The sequence below is a fragment of the Copidosoma floridanum genome, unplaced genomic scaffold, assembly GCF_036245765.1.
Source record: "Copidosoma floridanum isolate Cflo_tuat_1 unplaced genomic scaffold, Cflo_Japanese_pri ptg000004l, whole genome shotgun sequence".
Taxonomy (NCBI): domain Eukaryota; kingdom Metazoa; phylum Arthropoda; class Insecta; order Hymenoptera; family Encyrtidae; genus Copidosoma; species Copidosoma floridanum.
This window is the reverse complement of record NW_028321881.1, coordinates 30,293,311-30,314,608: the sequence shown is the minus strand read 5'-3', so window position 1 is coordinate 30,314,608 and position 21,298 is coordinate 30,293,311. Positions and strand designations below refer to the sequence as shown.

At 30.8% G+C, this 21,298-nt stretch overlaps 1 protein-coding gene across 5 annotated transcripts in view; it reads right to left on the bottom strand.

The window, feature by feature from the left end:
- The window catches only part of Cth (Cystathionine gamma-lyase), a 226,397-nt gene that overhangs the window by 59,744 nt on the left and 145,355 nt on the right, over nt 1-21,298 (bottom strand). For all 5 annotated transcript variants that reach the window (XM_089595777.1, XM_089595769.1, XM_089595774.1 and 2 more), the window contains 4 exons: nt 18,684-18,818; nt 18,457-18,592; nt 18,213-18,365; nt 17,983-18,148 (listed from right to left, as the gene is read on the bottom strand). In XM_089595777.1, the coding sequence (XP_089451903.1) occupies nt 17,983-18,148; nt 18,213-18,365; nt 18,457-18,592; nt 18,684-18,818 (590 nt within the window). The remainder of the gene's footprint in view (nt 1-17,982; nt 18,149-18,212; nt 18,366-18,456; nt 18,593-18,683; nt 18,819-21,298) is intronic.

Genomic DNA, 21,298 nt, shown 5'->3' with positions numbered 1-21,298 from the left:
TAAATTGTCCGATAATGGAGGGTAATACTTGTCCAGAATTGAAGCGGATCTCTAAGGAGATGTTAAGTTTGTTCAACTCTTTGATACCGTTAGAGAGAAATGTAGGTGATGTTGACTTATTTGTTGCCCAAGTAGTTAGTAAATTTAACTATCAAACTAACAAGGATTGGCAAAAAATGTTAGGCAGCACTTGTGACCCACCACCGTTAATGAAACTCGGGGACTTTATGACATCTCAGATTATAACTATAGAATGGTTTTCGGTCAAACCTGTAAATAAAATTGTAAATATTCGTTACAATACTCCAGTAAAAAATACATCTGGTCAGTAGCCAAATTTTGGCCCCTCTTTACATCAGACTACAGTTGTACCTTCTCCCAATGTGTGTCAATTCTGTAAGCAAGAGCACAGTTTATTAGCTTGTAACTCGTTCAAAGCACAGAATTGGAATACCAAGTGAAATTTCTTAAAGGATCTTTGTTTCTGTGTTAATTGTTTTGACGCTTATGGAAATTCCGAGTGTCCTGCTAACGCTAAATGTCGTCATTGTGGTCAGAAGCATCACACGATTATGCATAGAGAGAATAAAAGTTCTTCATTTAATAAACAATCCACGATTATAAATAAAAAGACTTATTATCTGGCAAGAAATAACTAAATACCATTTTCAACGGAGTCTAGTGTTAAGTTACAATTTTGTAGTAATAATGAGATCATTTCTCCCAAGGTTCTTCTAGCTATGGCTCGTATATTTGTAAGTGCTGCTGATGGCTCTAAGCTCTTAGTAAAAGCTTTGATAGATCAACGCTGCCAGAGTTGCCTTATCACCAAGTCACTTTGTGATCTGCTTTAGTTGAAACAGAGATCTATAAATACTACTTTGACAGTAATGGATGGAGTCGTCTCTATGCTCACCAACAAGTCTGTAATCTTTGGACATGATCCTCGTTTTAAGTCGAGTTTTGAACATTCCGTTAATGCCTTGAGTGTGCCAAAGATTTTTTCTTACCAGCCACTAGTAGGTAGTTCTCACACAAAATTGAATTATGGCAAGGACTTAATCTTGATGGATCCAGCGTTTTATAATTTAGACAAGATTGATATATTATTGGACGCTTTAGTTCATGCAATTATTATTGGACAGGAAGTTTTTAAATTTTTTTCCAATCATCCAATTGCATCATAGTCACAAATTGATTGGATACTTTCTGGTCAAATTCCCTTTGCTTCGGGATCCAATCAGAATTCACTGGTGATGGTTAATATTGAGCTGCAGATACAATGTAAGTACAAGAATCGTGGCTACTGGCTATTAAGTATACGCGTATGCTTTCTTTATTCGTTTCATGTGTTTAGGCAAGCCACTTTAAGTTATAACAAAAAACGAAACCAATAAACATTAGTATAGAATTACTGATGTTGCACAGTACAGTTAATGCAAAATTTAAGTATAGATAATGGTATATATAATGATACCAGACTATAGATTATAAAATTATTTGAATACAATATTGAAGCCAAAATAATAACGGGAAAAAATTAAAAGTACAGTCTTATACCAAAAATAACCTTAAATACATGAAATTTATTCTCATAACCTTTTATTCTATACAGAAAACAATTTCCTTTAGTTTTGGAGTTTTTAATGACTACTAATAAATTGTAAGGTTGAAGTTTTAATAAAATTGGAAAATTTAATAAAATAAAAACATAATTATATTTGAAGAAGCCACTGTTTTCGTATATTCAAAGATACGTTGTGATATCAAGATGCGAAACTAAAAATGGATTTTGTATTTTAATAAAACTTAATAATTATTTTAAATGGAGAATATCCTTTTAAGAAAAATTTTTGACTTTGTCTAGTTTGGAGTAAATGAAATGATTAAATTTCTGTACATTTCCTTTTGCAAAAGTATAAATTTTTACGTCATATAGTTGCGGATTATATTTAAATAAAATGTAAGTGTATAAGGTTACAAGTGTACAATAATTGATTTCTCAGTGCAATATCCAAATAAATTACCAAACTTAAGCTATTGATTATTTAAATGCTTGTGCCTGTCTTAAACAAAAAGAATAGAATGGGTATATAAAGGAGTGTGGCTGAAGTGTCTGAAAGTCACTGATTGTCTCATCGATTTTCGGGACTAATTGAAAAAATATCAAGCCAAATGAAGATATGTATATGTGAGCGTGTGAATCTGTGTTTTCCTCTCCACTGCTTCTCTGACGTACGTGGTCCCAAAAATGGCCATTTCAGCCACAATCCCTTATATCCACTCTAAAGAAGTATGTGTATTAGCACCATTTATAACGTAATAAAGCTATAAAGCGGAACTACGCTGTATTCAGTGGGTGAGCCACCTAAATCTAGCCGCCATTACAGATTTGGGTATAAAACTCCTAGCAGGGACAATCACTTATCATTTTTAAAGCATCCTATACATATTTAATGTTTAATAAATTAATATATTTTCCTGTATTGTATTATGATTTTTAAGTGTCACTCCACACAAATCCACACCACCCCCCTCAAACCTGCCTCAGCCTCCCTCTAAATAAGGTAGAATTTTATTAGTTTTTAGCTCATTTGTATTGGATTAAATTTCTGTGAAGACCCCTTCACCTCCCGTCCATAACCCTCAGCCCAACACTGGGTCTTAAAGAGGCCCTGTCAGCCCCCACTAAATAAGGTAAAATTCTGTCAGTTTTTTCCTTATTTTTATTGTGTTACCTTTTCGTATAGAAACAAAATAGATATAAGTATAATATACATTACATAATACTCTTTCAACTAATTCTAAGGCTTTTTTGGGACCATAGAAGCTTCGTTACATGTAACTAAATCTACTTTTTACAATTTTTTTTCAGATTTAAATTCCAAGAATAGTATTTCCATATCAATTAATTTTATGGTAAATTAAATATTCTATGACCGGTCATTCTTTGTAGAAGTAACATTAATGTTATACCAGTCCATACCATCGATACAATTTTTTTCCACGAAAAATGAAAAAATAAATTAATGTTTTAAGTACAAATCTTTTTACTAAACCTCTTAAGGCATGAATAAAATGAATTTCATTTCTTCAATCATTCATAATTTTAAAAACCGTGATTTGAGCTTAATTAAATTTATCATACATCGAATTAATTATTTGAGTACACATAACAATTTTTATATAATACTGTTTTGTTTTATATCAATTTTTGTTGGTGTGAGTAAATTTATATTTCCACATGATTTGTCTTCTAGTTATTAAATTTTTTTTATACGTGAAAGTGCATGATTTTTGTATTCATTCTTTTAAAAAAGGCAAACTGAAAAGAAAGTATTTAACTAATATTTGAAAATTGGGATGTTGGCGTGTGAAGCTCGCATGGGGTGAAACTACACTAATACATATATCTTTTATAGTCATAAGACCAAATTCAGTCTCTAGCCTCCTCCTTTCATGCCCTCCACCCACCTTATCACCTCAAAATTTTAGAATATCTTCCGAGCCCCCTTTGAAATGAGGTAAAAATCTTAATTTTTGTCCATAATTTTAACCCAAAAAAAATATCCTATTTTTTCTGGACCTCCCCATCCCTCATAATTTTGCGGCCCCCTCCTCTGATCCTTAGGCTACCTCCTTTGATTCAATTAATCTAACAAATCTTATATTTATAAAAATACATTTTTTGTTTGATTTAAAACTATCGTTGACAATGTAAGAAAACCTAACCGTGTAAAAATGTCTTTAAATTATCTGTTTTGATACTAAAAAAAATTTTATAGTGTACTTATTTTTTTTTTTTTACGGCTATTTTCTTATATTATATAGTTGTAAGATCAAGATCAGTTTTAACCCCCTCACCCCCTAACCCCTCACCAACCTTGCCCCCCCCCTTGAAATTTTGGAATATCTTTCAAGCCGCCCCTCAAAATGAGGTAAAAAACTCAACATTTCTTCCTTACTTTAACCAAAGAAGAAATATATTATTTGTTCCAGACCCCCCTCGCCCTCCTCACCACCTCTCATGGTCAACTTGACGTATTAGTATCAAGATGTAAAAGATCTGAAAATATATTTATACAAAATGATTCGAAGAACCAAGCAAACATTGAAAATATTGTATGGCAAGTAATTTTTAATTGTTAACACGATTGTTTTATTTTTTTTGGTCAAAATGTATTCCTTACATATTTTTTTCTTTGTGAAATTCAGTTTTTAAAATATATAAAATGCATCTTAAAAATGAGACTTTTAACAACTTAAAACATAAAAAAAAGCTTACTTATATATTAAGACACTGTAGTTTCAAATTCCTACATTGAAAAAAAAAATAGAAATACTCACATCACAAAATTTTTCATGCATATTATATGACAATAACTTTGATTTTTATTTTAGAAAATCATCGTATATTTTGAAACGCCAATTTTATAATCGTAAAAATCTCATAACTTTACTTTCTGTGCTAAGTACCATATCGCTGCTATGTGACAATAATATTAAATATTGATGAACAAATATTTTAATTTATACTGTTATACAGATGTGTACCTTTTTTTCCACAAAAAAGTCTAATCATAAAATTTACATCTTTGAATATTTTAAATCTAAGGTTATGTTGCACATATGTTCATATAGTTAAATATTGTTATATAAAACTATGTACGTTATATATTTCAAGTATATTTAAATATTAAAAACATGACAAAGAAAAGTAGAACAAACTAAGAAACACTCATTAAAATTTGATTATGTAACTAACAAGTCCATCATTTCGTAGATATGTAGTTATTAAATTTTTAAGTTTTAAATAACTATTATAGGCAGTTGGCATGTGAAGCACGCAGGGGTCAAAGCCCCACTTGTATCCTGGTAAAACAATCTCTACTGTACTTATGGCGTAAGCCAGATTCCTAGTTTCAGTGGAGGGGGGAGAGCGACTGTGGTGGCGGTGGCTCTGCGATCACAGCTTGACGAAAAAACAGCAAGTGGTTTCAAATCTTTTATGCTTGCTAAAATATCATTTTCTCAGCTTTTTCTGCACGTATAGAAATCCTTTTGAAATCGATTTAGGATAGCTTGAGCATACATAACTGAAGGTTATTGTTGTTATTATGTACGATAAAAATATTTGTCAGTAATTTAATTTTTTCGTTTAGCCGTAATAAAAACAACGTTTTTAATTTTATTTTTCATTATATATTAGAAACAATTCAATATTGAGTGATTCTGCGTTGCATAATACTTACGTGTTACCATAATCAACTTACACAAAGAAGTTGTTCAGCAATAAAAAATCCTTATCATTGTAAAATTTACAGCTATATTGAAAACAATAAAAAAAAACAGAAAATTTTTTCGGAAAGTTCTTAAAAATTTTTTAATACACATTTAAAAAGAATCAAAAAATGTAATTACTATGAAAATCAAAGGTTAGTGCGTTTTTATGGCCTCATATCAGTATACACATTCTTAATAAGTAATGTTTTTAAAAAACATATTCCATAACGGTTTTATGTTGCAACAAATTTATATTGTATTAACCAATTAATAAAGCTAAATAGTTTTATCATACATAATAATAATAATATCCTTTAATTATATCACCAAGTTACCCCAAATCGATTACAGGATTTTTTGCGTGGAAAGAAAGCAGAGAAAATGATATTGAAGGAAGTATTAAGATTTTAAACTACTTGCCTTTCCCGCCCTCTACTGTAGCTAGGAATCTAGCGCAAACTGAAAAAACAATAGTGATTGTTGTACCGAAATTTCATGAATATCCAGCTGTATATAGATCGATACTATTTTTTTAAAAGAAAATATAAGTATTGAACAACAACATCTGCAAGTTTCAGCCGGGTCAGTTAATAAATAACGGCTTAAGAATTGTAAGAAATACAAAAATTATCTTGGATCCTGAGAATGCTAGGACATTTTTTTTTTAATTCATTCAAAATAGCAGCTTTTTAACAGTATAAAAGTGAATCCTCAAGACATTTAATTGAAAAAGTTAAATAGTTTTATAAAAATGTGTCTAAAAGAAGTGTAGTAGTTTTTTAAAAAATTCCAACAGAATAAGAAACTTTGACAGTTTTTCTTAATTCACTGGCTTGGTTTAATAGGTCTAACTATTTTGTATAATATGAGAAACATTTTGCAACTCATAAAAAAAAAAGATTGTCAATTACTCGAAAAATTCAAAGCCAATTTTGATAAAACTTAGTGCGAATGTTAACATTACTATTATCAACATATTTCAGAAAATCTCAAGCTTCTTGTTATTATTGTTCTTAAGGTATTAAATATGCAAGGAAAGCATATTTTTTAACTTTGAAGGCTATTAACCGTCAAACAAACATGCTTATCAACCTCTACTTTACAACAGCAACTTTTACATAGTGAAGGTAATACTAATCGTATTCTACGGCAAAAAATGCTTAAGAAATAATTAAAACATTGCTCCTGTCCAGCAAATGCAGGCCAAAATCCCTGGGGACTGGTCTACCATACAATGAGTGGTAGTTCTTACATAAAACTCCCTAGTACGATAAAGAAAAAAAAGCATGCGTGAATGTACAAAATGTAGATCAGCAATGCTTGAATTAGGCAACTTTGTCAGCTTTACATCCAGTAATTAAAAATGCACAACGAGTGTCAAATTATGCACAATATGAAAGCAGTTCAGTTTACGGGAGTTATTTTTTCAATGCAGTCCGAAAAAGTTACAAAATTTGAAAAATAGAAGGATTTGTCTACTATCGAATATTTTTTGGAGGAAAGTAAAAATAGTTATAAAGCTTTACCCTTTTATTTGACAGCAAAAAAAAAAAAAAAAAAAACTCAACATATTAATTTGCTGTTAAACAAAATAATTATATTAGTACGTATGGTAAGGGAAAATCAAAGAACCAAAAAATACGCATGATTATTATGATGATTTTCTTAATGCCAAGGCAATGGATGAAGATGAGAGAAAAAAATGAAAAAGATCTTTTTGATGCTGAGGCAATAAACAAAGATGAGGTAGAAGAAGATAGAGAAGATTTAGAAGAAAGCCAAGATTGTTATAAGAGTTTTGATAACTATAATAATATAAAATATCAGTACGTATATATTTAGCATTCGTCGAAGTTGGTGAACGGTTCTTTAAAAAAATATCGATATAAAATATATAGTTGCCACCACCGTCTAAATTACTATACAACTTATAAAAAGTTAAAAACACATACAGTGGAGAGTGTTCAAGTTAATAAGTGTAAAACGAGCTAGCCTATGTATGATAATAAAGTTTTAAAATTTTTTAAAATCATGTAAAATAAAAATCGTTTACCATTCATAGTATACCTAGACTTTAAGCGTATATAAAAACCTATATATAATAGTGAGCAAGGAACCATGAAGCATTAAGTGCTGGATAAAAAGTACATTCCAGATTTGATAAAGCGAAGTCATGCTACGTTTGTTGTAGAAAGGAAACTGAAAATTGTAAAAAACCAGCTACCTGGTTTGTAAAAAAAATGCAGAATCTTGTCTCGGATTCACAAAGCATTTATCAGGAAATTTAATTTAAATTTGCACTTACGCGGCAAAAAAAAAAATAAAATCTTTTTTTCAACGCACACTTTTACAATGAATTTTTCTCGTTTTACGAACTCTCAAAAATAAGGAAAAAAACGTGTTCCAGAACTTAAGGCTTTGCGATACGGGTTCTTATTGGACAGAAAATTATAATATTCATTTTTTTTAATTACTGACTGAGCAGGGACATGTACTGCCTTATTAAACCAGCTTCTCGTTTTGATACTGTACAACATCAACTGGTTGTTTTGTAAGGAATTTGTCATGATAATTAAACAGTACTCTAGTACACAGCAGGACTTGAAACATGATTAAAAAGGTAACACTAGTAATATAATTTTTTATTGACAAATATGCTAACAATTTCCAGTTTTTTGAAGTTCCCAAAAACATGACTATGAAAATTCATGTTAAAAGTACATCAAACAAACATTGTCATATAAATTGTTATCAAACATAAATCATACAAACATTATAATAAACGGTTATGGAATATAAATAGTATTTGAATAGGACGTCAGAGTTATTTCCTTACTATCATGACAAAAGGACATTAAAGTGGTTCTGAGTTCAATTTAAGGAATCTAGTAATATTATGCTCATTTGTCAGTTTAAGTATTACTTATTGGAGGCACAGTCAAAGAAATGTACGGAAGGTATGTGATTTTTGGCCATAACATTTTATGTGCAAGAAATACGGTAGAATGCATTAATAAATCAAATAGCAAAATAAAATCATTTTGCATTAATGAAAATAACATTAAAAAAATTTTATATTCTGTTTTCCAATAACATGATGTAAAAACAGTTCAAATAGTTTCAAAAGTTCATCGAGTCATGTTGGCCCTATTTAACGACTTATCCTGCTCCACACATGTTTAAACTGGTTGTAAGCATTATTGAATTGACAGTACAGTAACATACAACATGAAAGATACTGTGACAGATGTTAATAAAGATCAAGATATCTTACCTTTTCAATCAATTTAAAGTTTTAAAACTTGAGAGTTAATAATAGTAATTTACTATCAGTGATATCTGGGAAAAATTGAGGACAACTCATTAAATGTTAAATTAAAAAAAAAAAAAGATTTTTTTGAATTATAAAATATAAGGTGATGTACTTTAAACATAAATTTTAATAGCAATGTTTTTTAAAACTTTAATTAATTAAAAGTTATTGTATATTTTTTAGTTAAAAGTTATATAATTAGCGTTAAATTTTTACTAATTACGTCCTGTTTTGTTTAACTATCATGACAGATACCTTACAAAACAAATACTTTATGTTGTACAGCATTGAAACGAAAAGCTGGTTTAAAAAGCAGTACAAGTCCTTTTTTTAGCCAGTATTTATTAGAAATTAAGTACTATAATATTATGTACCATAAAAACCCATGTCACATCGCCTAAACTTCTGGTACACGATGTTTCCTTGTTTCTGAGATTCTCTCAGATTCTATTCTATAGAGCGAGAAAAAATTTATTTCAAAGGTTGGCCTTGAACATAGTGTAAGATACAACAGGTGGTCCCGTTGTTCGTATTACCTCCAGTAAATTTTTGTAAATATTGGGAGTTATTTCTGCTATTTCGCACAAGGAAACGCACAGAAAACGAGCACAAAGCAGACAGGCACCGGAAGCCCAGTAAACACTTTGAAAGGGAGAAATGAAAATAAGAATTGTAAATATTTAGTTGTATTAAAACTTGTATTGATGGATTCAAATGAGAACAAAAAATTTTGTGTAAAACGCTGTAAAAGTTGCTTAACATTATTTATTGCACCAAAAAATAAAAAAAGTCTGTATACATCATGGAGTGAGATTATATAAGTGGCTTACGATGTCATTTCAAAAGGGACTAGTTATATTTGTGGTAAAAATTTCACTAAGAACGATATTCATAATAAAAGTGTCATCAAAGACATATCTGGCAAAATTACTTTAAAAGTAAAGAAATCATTTAATTCTTTATCCTATATTTACTGGTATATGTTATTTTGTTTATTAATAATACGTATAATTCTTATTGCTCAGTTTATGAAATTGTAAATTGCCAGTGGCAGAACTGGTAAACATAAGAAATCGTAAAGGACTTATGTATGTTACTAGTGATTTACAAAATTTACTACAAAATACAGAAAAGTATTTTGTTGAACACGTAAAAAATTATATGAATGATGTGTATAAAGCAACAAAATTCAAATTTTGAGTTCCCTTGTAATGAACATAAAGCAAAGAATAGACGAAGTTATTAAAATTATCAAAAATGATAAAAAATTTAGTTTACTCGTTACTATTTAAATATTTTATTTTAATTATTTTATAATACAGCATATTACAATATTTGATGTAAAAAAAATTTTTTGAAGCAAATGACACGCTATTACTTTCGCTAGTATTATACTAGTGTTCGTTTACACTAGTAGTATATTATAACTATACATGGTATTCGATTCTTATTTACCATCAAATGAATCTTAAATAAAATAGCACAAATATTTAACAAAAATTATGCCTACGTGGGATCATCTGTTCTATATCTTACATCGTGGCCTCGAAAAACAATATGATTTTTTTTGGGACGCATAAGTGCAAATTTGAATTGGATTTCCTCGTATAACAATCCAGTGCCAATAAGATCATTATCTGAATGAGAGGACTTTGATTATTTTTGATGCTGATATATGTCATATATGTGTGAAGTCTATTAAAAATGATGAAAAAGTTTACGATTACCGCCATTTTACTGAAAAGTAAATATTACATTTTTTACTTTTAATGGAGAACTTTTTCTTTTGAAACAATTCGCTTTTTACTCAGGTATTCAGGCCCAAATCATAATGTGTGTAATCCCAATTATCAGGAATCCTAAGCAGTACTAATAGTTTTTCACAATCTCAGCAAGTACAATGCCCACTTTTTTATACAAGAACTTACAACTGGCTTTCCTGAAAGAGTACAAGTTATACCTTAAACGAAAGCGAGGGGCTGCCCACTATAATACTCCCAAAATTACTCCTGAATTTCAGTTAGTACTCTCTGAAAACTCTCAAGTTCTCTTTCATACTCTTTTAAGCTCGGTTGTTCTCACAGCTAAGTAAGATAATCACAGAGTACAAATAGTGGGATATAGAAGCGAAAGAGTTTTTTGGAGAACTGCGGAGTATATGTGAGAGAATTAAGAGTAGCAAAGAGAAGTCGTGAGCAGAGCGAGAGCGAAGTGAGTTAGCGATAGTAGAGCGAGCGCTCGAGAAAATAAAGTTTCATGGTGGGGGAAAGCAGAAACTGTAGCTAGTCTCTTTCGTCGCAGGCTTAGTTCTCTCTGTACTCTTTCTCTACTCCCAGTTTCTCTCTAAAACTCTCCACTTTTTTCTAGCACTCCCAATTTTCTCTGATCCTCCTAACTATTATTCAATGTTCTCTCTACATTTTTTATTATTCTAAACATGTTAGTTGTAACTTAAACTGTTTAATGCATTAAATATTTTTCAGAATTTTTTTATCATATTATATACATAGCTTGAAATAAAAATATACCTACGAATAGTGAATTGTGAATTTCCAAATAAGCATATAAATTATATGGATAGATAAATCAACTAAGCAACCCTTTTATTTGTACCTTCGAAAAGTTCGGTTTTTACTGTATATGTTTTAATTTATAAACTATTAATCATAATAGAGTTGAAGTGACCGTAACACTTTTTTTTTTATATGGTACACAGTGCGCGCGCGCGCATGCGTGTGTGTGTATGTAACTAGTCACATCTCAAAAACCTTACATCTGATTTCAATAATTTAGTGAGTGAACAAAAATTTGTTATCTCATTTTCAGGAAAAAATGAAGGGTTATACATTATGAAGGTTGTTATTACGATTTCTTTGTTTTCAAAAAACAATTGTCTTGTAGTATTTGTAAGGGAAAATTCTACGATCCTTTTAAAAAATTTTTCACATCATACAAAAAACATACGACAAACTTTTTTTTATTTTGCATCGTCCTCAATTGTGAAAATAAATCATATTTTCCTATCCTTTCAATAAATTTTTAATTTTTTTAGTTTTATCGTGGCTTTTAGAAAAAAAATGGAAGTTTCATACTTCATTTAGGTTGTTATTATGGTTTTCTTTTTTAAGAAATATTGTCTGTGATCACTTGGTAAAAAAAATTTTATTTCATTCGGAAAAACATATGTAATAAATTATGAAAAAACTTTCATTCGTGTTTTGACTTATTCTGATATATAATAATAATAATAATAATTATTATTATTATTATTATTATTATTATTATTATTATTACAATGACTCTTTCTTTTTATTAACGAAAAATTAATTTTTTTTTTATTCAGCCATATCTTAGGATTTCGTCGACAGATTTTACTAATTTAATTTTTGTATTGAATTCCATATAAATATATTTTGTTACTAAGACCGAGGGACTACCCAAGTGGTTTAAGCGATTTAAATCACTGTTACGATGCTTTAAATCACAGTTAAATCTTTAAACCATCTTTAAATAACGATGAAAAAAAAAAATTTTTTTTAAACATACTTAAATGACCTAGATACTCTAAATGTACATAATTTTAAAGATAAAGGTAACCACAGTTCGTAATTCAAGGATAATTCAGTCATTATTGGAAATTAACGTTACGTAGAGCACACAGTTGTGTTAGCATGCGATGTACACGTATGAAGAGCTTTTTATTTTAAAATAATGATTCATTTCAAGTAATACTATAGTTTTAAAATGCACATTTGCTTGATTGAAAGGTTATTTACCGATAAAACCGGGATTATAATTTAATTAAAGTCAATGCAAATCACGCCCAACTTGGATATTTTTTTCCAAAAAACAAACTGTGTACAGTAGGTATGGCCTTTTTCCACCATAATAAGTTGTTAATACTTACACAAGTCAACAAATAGTGTGCCCAAAACAACGAGATTGTTTCAAACCACAATCATTTTCAACAAAAATTAATCTTTTAAAGTTATATGTGCCCCAAATTCAAGGGCCATATTTCAACACACCTTAAACTTATGCATTTCTGTACTTGAACATTTATGCAAATAAAATTGTTCCTCTACTTGCTGATAATATTACTACATGTTTATCAGATTTGCATGATTTAAGAGTAGTTAATGCGATTTCATGACATTTAAGCTTGATTTACATTTAAAATCATGTCCAACATTTCTGACTTCATTTCGAGCTTCATTTTCAAATAAAAAGAATAGTAAGTCATGCTTTTTTCTAACATTAGTAAAATTCAAAGGATATACTAAAAAAAAAAAATTTAACACATTATGTTAAAGGATTGCACATTCAAAATGGAAAATAATTTCCACTTACGTTACAATTGACAATTTTTTTTATTTGCGTTGTTTAAATGGTTTTAAATGCAATGTAAGTGTTATTCATTGCGATTTATTGCGCTTTAAATGTGACTTAAGATTTAAATGAATGACCAACTTTTTTAACTTTCATTTCAAATAAAAAAAATGGTAATTCATGCTTCTTTCTAGCAGTAGCACGGTTCAAGGGACATACTAAAAAAATAAATTAAATACATTACATCAAAGAATAAAAAATAAAAAAATTATTTTCTTTTGCGTAAGTAATACTTAGCTAATTGTTTTTTTCATTTGTGCGATTTAAATGGTTTTAATGCGATTTAAGTGTGATTTAATGCGATAAAATGCGATTTAAGTGTGATTTTAAATGATTTACTGCGATATAAGGTGATTTAAATTTTAAATCATGCCCAATCTTTGTGACTCAGAATAAAATTTAATCAATGAAAGTATTTACAAATAAAGGTTAAGCTTCGGTACATACTATAAACATATGTAAGTGTTAGTTGCATCTTAATCTGTGGTTTGTTAGCGCAGTTGGTTGCACTTTATGTTTTGGACCTGAAGGTAGTGAGTTCAAGACTTTCGAATATACTTGTTTTTTTTTTTTTCTTCAGTTCATATTACGTATTTAAATAGATTAAAATATTTATTTATTTATAAACAATTAACTATAGAAAAGCTCGCATGCATAAAAGCTAACTCCAATAACACAATATGCTCGGTCCGCACATGTTTAAATATGTTTACGAGGGGCTAATCACTTTCAGTCCTTTTGAAGTTCTCTCAAAAAGTCCTCTATAGTTTTCTCAATACTCTTTGAGTCCTCTCTGTCCTTTCAAGAGTACCAAAGTGAGAATTCAAGAAAACCAAAATAAATTGAAGAAAACTACGACAACGATATAAATCGTGGAAGTAAGGTTACAAAGAAGACTAGTTACTAAACAGTTTTTCAATGGATTGATTAATAAAATAATTTCTTTGGCGAGCAAACATCATCGATAAAACCCAACAGGTTTTATTAAATTTATTAATAAAATTGAGCCGTTGGCCAGTAATTATTGGTGATTAGACATCCAACAGTTAATTAGTGAATTTTATATTAAAAAATCGGTCAGGTGAGTAAGCATCGGTGATTAGAAGTCAACAGTTTTTAGGGCATTTATAAATACACTCATCTCTTTGGCAATTTATTAACAAATATACTAAAAAATTATTGGGTTTCTTATCACCAATGCTTACTCGCTAAAGAGATTATTCAGTTGATAAATTCCCTTGAAAACTATTGGGTTTCTATCCCTGATTTTCACTCGCTTAAAAGATTATTTTATTAATAAATATATTGAAAACTGTTACGTGCTGAATGGCCAATGCTTACTCGACTAAAAGCAGGTATTATTGAAAAATTCACTGGTAAATTCATGGGTTTCTACACTTGGGAAATTATAAATTCACTAAAAAAATGTTAGGGCTTCTTATCGCCGATGCTTACTTGCCAAAGAGATTGTTTTATTAACAAATATTCTGAAAAGCTGTCGGGTTAAGAATCGCCAATGCTATCTCGCCAAGTACATTATTTTAATAATAATTTCACGGAGAAACTATTGGGTTTCTTATTGCCGATGTTTACTTGCCAAAGAGAAAATTTTATTTATAATTGCTTTAAATTAAGATTAATAGATATATTTAAGCATGTGCGGACCGAGTGGGTTGGGCTATTGGATTTAGCTTTTACTCATGCAAGCTTTTCTACAGTTGATTATGCGTAAATAAATAAATAAATAAATAAATATATTAACTTATTTAAATAAGAAGTTAAAATTAAAAAAAAAAAAAAAAAAACTTCGCGAGTCTTGATCTAACAACCTTTGGGTCCAAAACAAAACCCGCTCCCAACTGAGCTCTTACGTGACATAACCACGAAGGGACAAAAAATTACATATGTTCATCGGATGTACCAAAGCTTAACCTTTATTTGTGTATGTGTTCTTCGATTAAATTATAATTTTGATACATAGTATACAACCTATATTTTATGCTAATCAGTGTAATTCAAATCATACAATCTGATGTAATGAAAAATTATTTTATAGATTTTATTGCAATATAATTATCAATATGTACATTCACTACACTCTAAACAGCATTTAATATTGTATACCGAAAAACATATATTATAAACTAGCATATAAGTCAATTTAAAGAGGATGTAGAAGAATAGTTAGGAGGATCAGAGAAAATTGGGAGTGCTAGAAAAAAGTGGAGAGTTTTAGAGAGAAACTGGGAGTAGAGAAAGAGTACAGAGAGAACTAAGCCTGCGACGAAAGAGACTAGCTACAGTTTCTGCTTTCCCCCACCATGAAACTTTATTTTCTCGAGCGCTCGCTCTACTATCTCTAACTCACCTCGCTCTCGCTCTGCTCACGACTTCTCTTTGCTACTCTTAATTCTCTCACATATACTCCGTAGTTCTCTTATACTATCAGTTCCACTCTTGCGATTTTCTATGAGATCTTACCAATCACATCTATTTGAAACTCTTGAGCTTCTCTTTAATACTCTCTGATTCTCTTTTGCTTCTCCAATGCAATCTTTTGTTCTCATTGGTGAGAGTACTAAGTGGGCAGCCCCTCGAACGAAAGAATGGCAGTTTTTGTACTTGGTGGTGCATGTCATCAGGGTAAGCACCAGGCTCTTTGTGACTGCTCTGGTTGGATGCGCACTAGGTGCAAACACTATTTTTTCTACTGAAGACACGCCTGACCCTCAAAAACGTTTAAGGCAGGAAAAATTACTTTTTCTACCTCTGGGATTTTTAAGAGGCTGGTGTGCCTTTGGTAGGGAAAGTAGGATTCGCCACATGAGCACCATCGCTCCGTGGCTTTACTACTTTCTTCGGGCCCTGCTTTGCAGGTTTCTTAAGTGGCAAAATAATTCCAGAGATGACGGTACTTATCCGACGAAAACTACCATTTCTCAACGAAATACGTTAAAGGGACGAGTAAAAACTTGTGCTTTATTGACTTATACAGATTTTTGCCGTCGTTGCTTGATAAGCTGGGATCTTACGTAGAGCAGTATGATACTCTAGAAAAGGCTTTCAGTCAAGACAATACATACTCTCCTAATCAAGTCATTATCCTAAAGAGAAAGAATATACTTTTATTCGATTATACAGTATTATTCGAAAATTTAAAAAACAACGCCCCCATCTAAAGATAATTTTTACCGAAAATTATATGATGCATACGTGAAAAGTAAAGATTATATATCCATGCTCAAATAGTATGGAAAGCTTTTTATACTATAACTCTTGGACAGTATTCAGATTTTCACCTCAAAACTGATGTACTTCTATTAACATAAATATTTAAAAACTTTAGAAATGATTGCCTCAAGATTTGTAAATTGGATCCTGCTCACTCTTTTAGCACTCCAGGCTTCATTTAGAATGCTATGTTTAAAAGAATGAAAGTAAGTTTTGTGAATGAGAATACCGTGTCAATTGTGCTTTAGTTATTAATCTACAATTTTTTCAGATTTCACTAGAACTCATTACTGATATAGATATGTTAATGTTCATTGAAAAAGGGATACGAGGTGGAATAAGCCAGTGCTGTAACAGATATGCAGATGTTAATAACCAGTACATGGAAAACTCTAAAAAAGATGAAACTGAAAGATATATAGCATATTTTGAAGCAAATCCTTTGTATGTCTGGACAATGATTCAAAAACATTCTAATGGTGGATGTCAGTAGATCGAAGATGTTGAGCATCAGCCTCATGATTTTTATAATATCAGCAACGAAAGTACTCACAGATACATTTTAGAAATAAATTCGGAGTATCCAGAGGATTTCCATAATTTTTATAAGGATTTGCCATTTTGTTCTAAACATATTTTAGGTTTAGATTCAAGGCAGTCTGAATTAATGACAGCAATAAATAACAAGCATAAATATGTACTTTATCATAAAGCCATCAAGCAAGCCGCAAATCATGGATTACTTTAAAATTCTGGCAAAGTACATGGCTTAAAGAGTACACTAATCTCAATATCAATAAGAAAATAAAAGGTTAAGATAAGTTTGAAATAATACTTTTAAAACTATTCAATAATACTATTCTTAGAAAAATGATAGATAACGACAGAAACCGTTAATCTTTGGGATGCACGCTATGGTGTGGCAGCGTACATTGTAAAGCTAAATTTTTGCAGACATTTGCAGAAATTCAAAGTTTGTGACACTTTTTGAACAGACCTCGTATCTCATAGGAGTGTAAGGACACCATTTAAAAATATGTTGTTAACGGTTAGAACTGTTCATTCAAAATTATAAATAGGAAATAATTTTTTATCTTTATAAGTTAAGATTTTTAGAAACCAAAAATATGATGCAAGGAGAACTAATTACTTTATGTTTTAAGAAATAACAAAAATTGTATGATCTTGCTCAAGAAGTAGAGAGAGTAGCGTATTCGAGTTATTATAATACATTAAACTTGCCTAATCTCTTACATTTTGTAAAAGGTTTATTTCAACAAGGTATAGCTTCTTTTAAGATTTTTCACTAGTGTATGAATTTTTTTAGATGTTTTCAGAATTTGATTTACTTGTACAAAGCATGACATATGTAAAAATAAGAAAGTAATCATAGTCCAATATGAAATTGGTATCGGTATAAGTAAGTAAGTTATCGTAACAGTAGCAGTATCAGTATCAATGAAATTCAAGTTATATTTATTTAAAGCAATTTATGAATATGAATGGGAACGATTATTTCATCGATGAAATTACGCTTTCAAAATTTTCTTTTCCAAATAGTGTCATAAGAAAACTATTAAAAAATGCAGAAGCTGTTCACTCTTTAAGAGAAAATAATTTACAAAATGTTTTTCATAAAGATGTGCTCTCTAACTTTTCAAAATGTTTTGCTGCTGTTAAGACTTTATGTATTATGATACCTTATATCAAAATAGTCTGAAAGTAAGATACGTTTTCTAAAAAATTGTAGGAGCTTATTAACTCACGGCAACTCAGCTAATGACTCGTAGCCTCCCAGTGATTCAGCTAACGTAAATATTTTTAATGCTCCTAGAAATTTACTTGAATCTCCTTTGTGGTAGAACGATACCATGCCGCTGTAGCCAGACATTTGTTTGAGAGCCAAGTCATGTTGTGGATGTGATGATAAATCTATAAAAGTGAACATTACATATTGTCAGATGAATCTGTATTCAATTCAAATATTAAAACTCACAAGGATGAAGAACTTTTTCTACTAATGAATGATTCTCTAAGAACTTTCCAACAGCCAAACCGTTTTTCATATGTTGTTGCATTCTAAGCTCCAACGTTTTCAAGCTCCTATTTACAAGCGCGCAGTCATATGGAGAGGGTATGATACCCATAGCTGAAAAAGTTGTATATTAGTAGTTATATTTTAACGCTATCTTCATAAAATTTACTAAAAACTAATGTATTTTTACTAACGAAGATCTTACCATTTTGATAAAACCGCAACTTTTCTCCAATATCATCTCTGTTGGTTACCACAGCTCCCATTATTATATCAGAATGTCCATTCATGTACTTAGTTAAGGAGTACATTGAAATATCAGCTCCCAGCTCCAAGGGTTTCTTTTATAATAAATAAAAATTATAGAATGAAAGTTTTTTCTATTTTTGTCAATACCTTCTTGTATGTAAGTGATAATTTTTTAATGACTACCTGAAAATAGCTTGTAACAAACGTGTTATCGACCACTATATAAATATCTGGTTTTTGAGACTTGATTTTATTTACTATTCCTCTTATGTCTGCCAACTTTAAAAGAGGATTCGTCGGAGTTTCAAGCCAAATCATCTAAAACATATTTGTCATAAGTATTTTAAGCAGTACATAAATTACTGAATTTTGAATGCTGACGTAAACACACAAGTAGATGGTTGCTCTCTTACATGCTCACCATGTAACTCCCCCTCCCCCTATAAAGCACATAATGGTTTTTATGATGGACTTATGTAACAATTGGTTATTTTTATTTTTCGGTGTAATTCCAACTGTTTTTGGTTTGATTTCTTTAGTGTAACTGATACTTGTAATTTGTAACATAATAAACTTCTTTATTGCTTGATATTTTATTCTCCCTGCTTTCTTAAAAAATTTGACTAAATGAGAACGGTTTTCAATAGAATCATCCAACTTAGTTTTTTTAACTATTAAAATGGGTCAGAGGTATTCAAAGCTCAATAAAACCTTAAGTTTTGGATTTCTCTTTGTTCGTGATTTTACGTGTCTGCATTTTTAATTTTTTAGTTTCAGTCGTACCATCTAACTACCATTACTTTCTATGAATATCTGTAGCTTTTATCATTAAGAAAAATGAACGTTGATCACTAAAAATCTTTAACAAGCGAAGTAGCTATTAAAAATGAGAAATTTTGAATTTTAAGTAAAGAAAGTGAAAAAAAGTTAATAGTATAGTACTATAGTACTTAGATTGTAAGTACACCTATAATATTACGGGATCTGAAATTCTCATGTAGCCTCAATTTTAAGAGTTTGTAAGAAAAAACTAAAAGCAATAAGATAAGGAAAAAAAGGCGCTCCACTGCGTAACCACGCAAGCAAGGCAAGGGAAACTTGAAGAGACTTGATAAGAGAACCAACCATTAATGTTCCCCTGCGAAACCACATAGGCAGCAAGGTGTTAAAAGCATATGAAAGGCCATGCGTTTGGGCAAGAAGTCAGAGCTCTCGTCCAAAGGACAACCTAGAGACAACTATCTCGCTTGGACGTGCACATCGGAGGACAACCCTGATACGATATACCCAGTGACGGTTGTCAGTGAGTGTTGAACGTTTAATCTGCAACTTTTCAGGATATGTACTCAAACTCAAGTCTCATCCACGCTCGATCAGTGGACCAATATTATTCTACTGATAATTTTAAGTTAAATAAAAAGTAAGTGAACATCTATTCTCTTTTCCTTCTTTTTGTTTTCCACAACCATTCAATGCGGAGAATTAGGCGCAATTCCGTAATCTTACAATGCGATTCGTAACACTGCTTGCACTAGTGAACTTTTGTTTATTGGAACTTACTAATTAAAGCGAGCTATTTCTTATCTGGAAAAAATACTTGAAGATGCCCATTGTCTTTCTATATGTTAGTTGAAAGATCATCCAGAAATTATTGAGCTTGAAGTCAGATCAAGGCATATAAACCATAAAATGCATAAATTTTACACAAATTACGATGTGCATAAAGATAGAATAAATGATATCTTACTTAATATATAGAGCAAAGTCGCTAAAACCGTTGTGATTACTAACCGGAAAAACTAATGAACTGATTTTGCAGAAATTTTGCATACTGATTCTTAATACTTACGAGATGGTTTTTGCATAGTTTTTTTCTTAAAAAAGTTAATAACAATAGCGATAAATAAGCTCATAGTTTTGCTAAAATAAGATAGCTTTGCGCTTTTGTTTAGTAGGATCTGCTAGGTGGAGTCGAGGTGAAATTACAGCCACCCGCAATCAAAGATATTGAAGAGTAGTTATAAGATGCCCCATCGAGTCAACGATTGTCGTAGTCATTTATCGGTAGTACACCAAGAACAGAGTTGCTCGTCATGCAGCTGGGCATCCTGGCTACCAATGACACTCTTTTTTCATGGGTAAGAGAATAAATCGGTTTTACCCCGGATCGCCAAGATAACCGAGTGTCACGGGAAAATAGGCGTTTGGAACGTCAACGTCTCCAGTGGAACATCAGGAGACGTGTTAAGGTGGAACACAACTTTCTCAAAGACTTAGAGGTTTGAGGCTGTTCAACCAATCGCCCTGGTGCCATCAGAGAATTTTTAACCACAAATACAAGCCCGGGAAGACTGAGGAGTACGAGCTGCCTTAACGACCTCCTACTCAGTGGTCATCCCAACGGCATACCCACAGAAAAGGTATTCTCTAGGCTACTTTTCCGACTAACGATGAGCGGTTGGCTATCCGAAAAACGAACTGATGGGAAGATATTCTTTGGTCAGCGACGTACCTCTCTCATGTACGGTCTCCGTACACAGAGACTCCAAGGATAAGAGTCAAGCTACTTGCAGCTGGCTCTCCAACATCAAAAAGAAGGAATAAGGAATAGTTGGATATTTCACCACTAGTCTTTTTTAGGACCAATATAAGTACTTACGTCCCCTACTTAACTATTCATCTCATCGGTTCTTTTAAGGGCCACCTAAGTTTAAACTATGTTGCCAATAAATAAATTTTTACTACCATTTCCGAAAACATTATTTGCCAACTAAAAGACTATGTAAAGCCGGTCACTA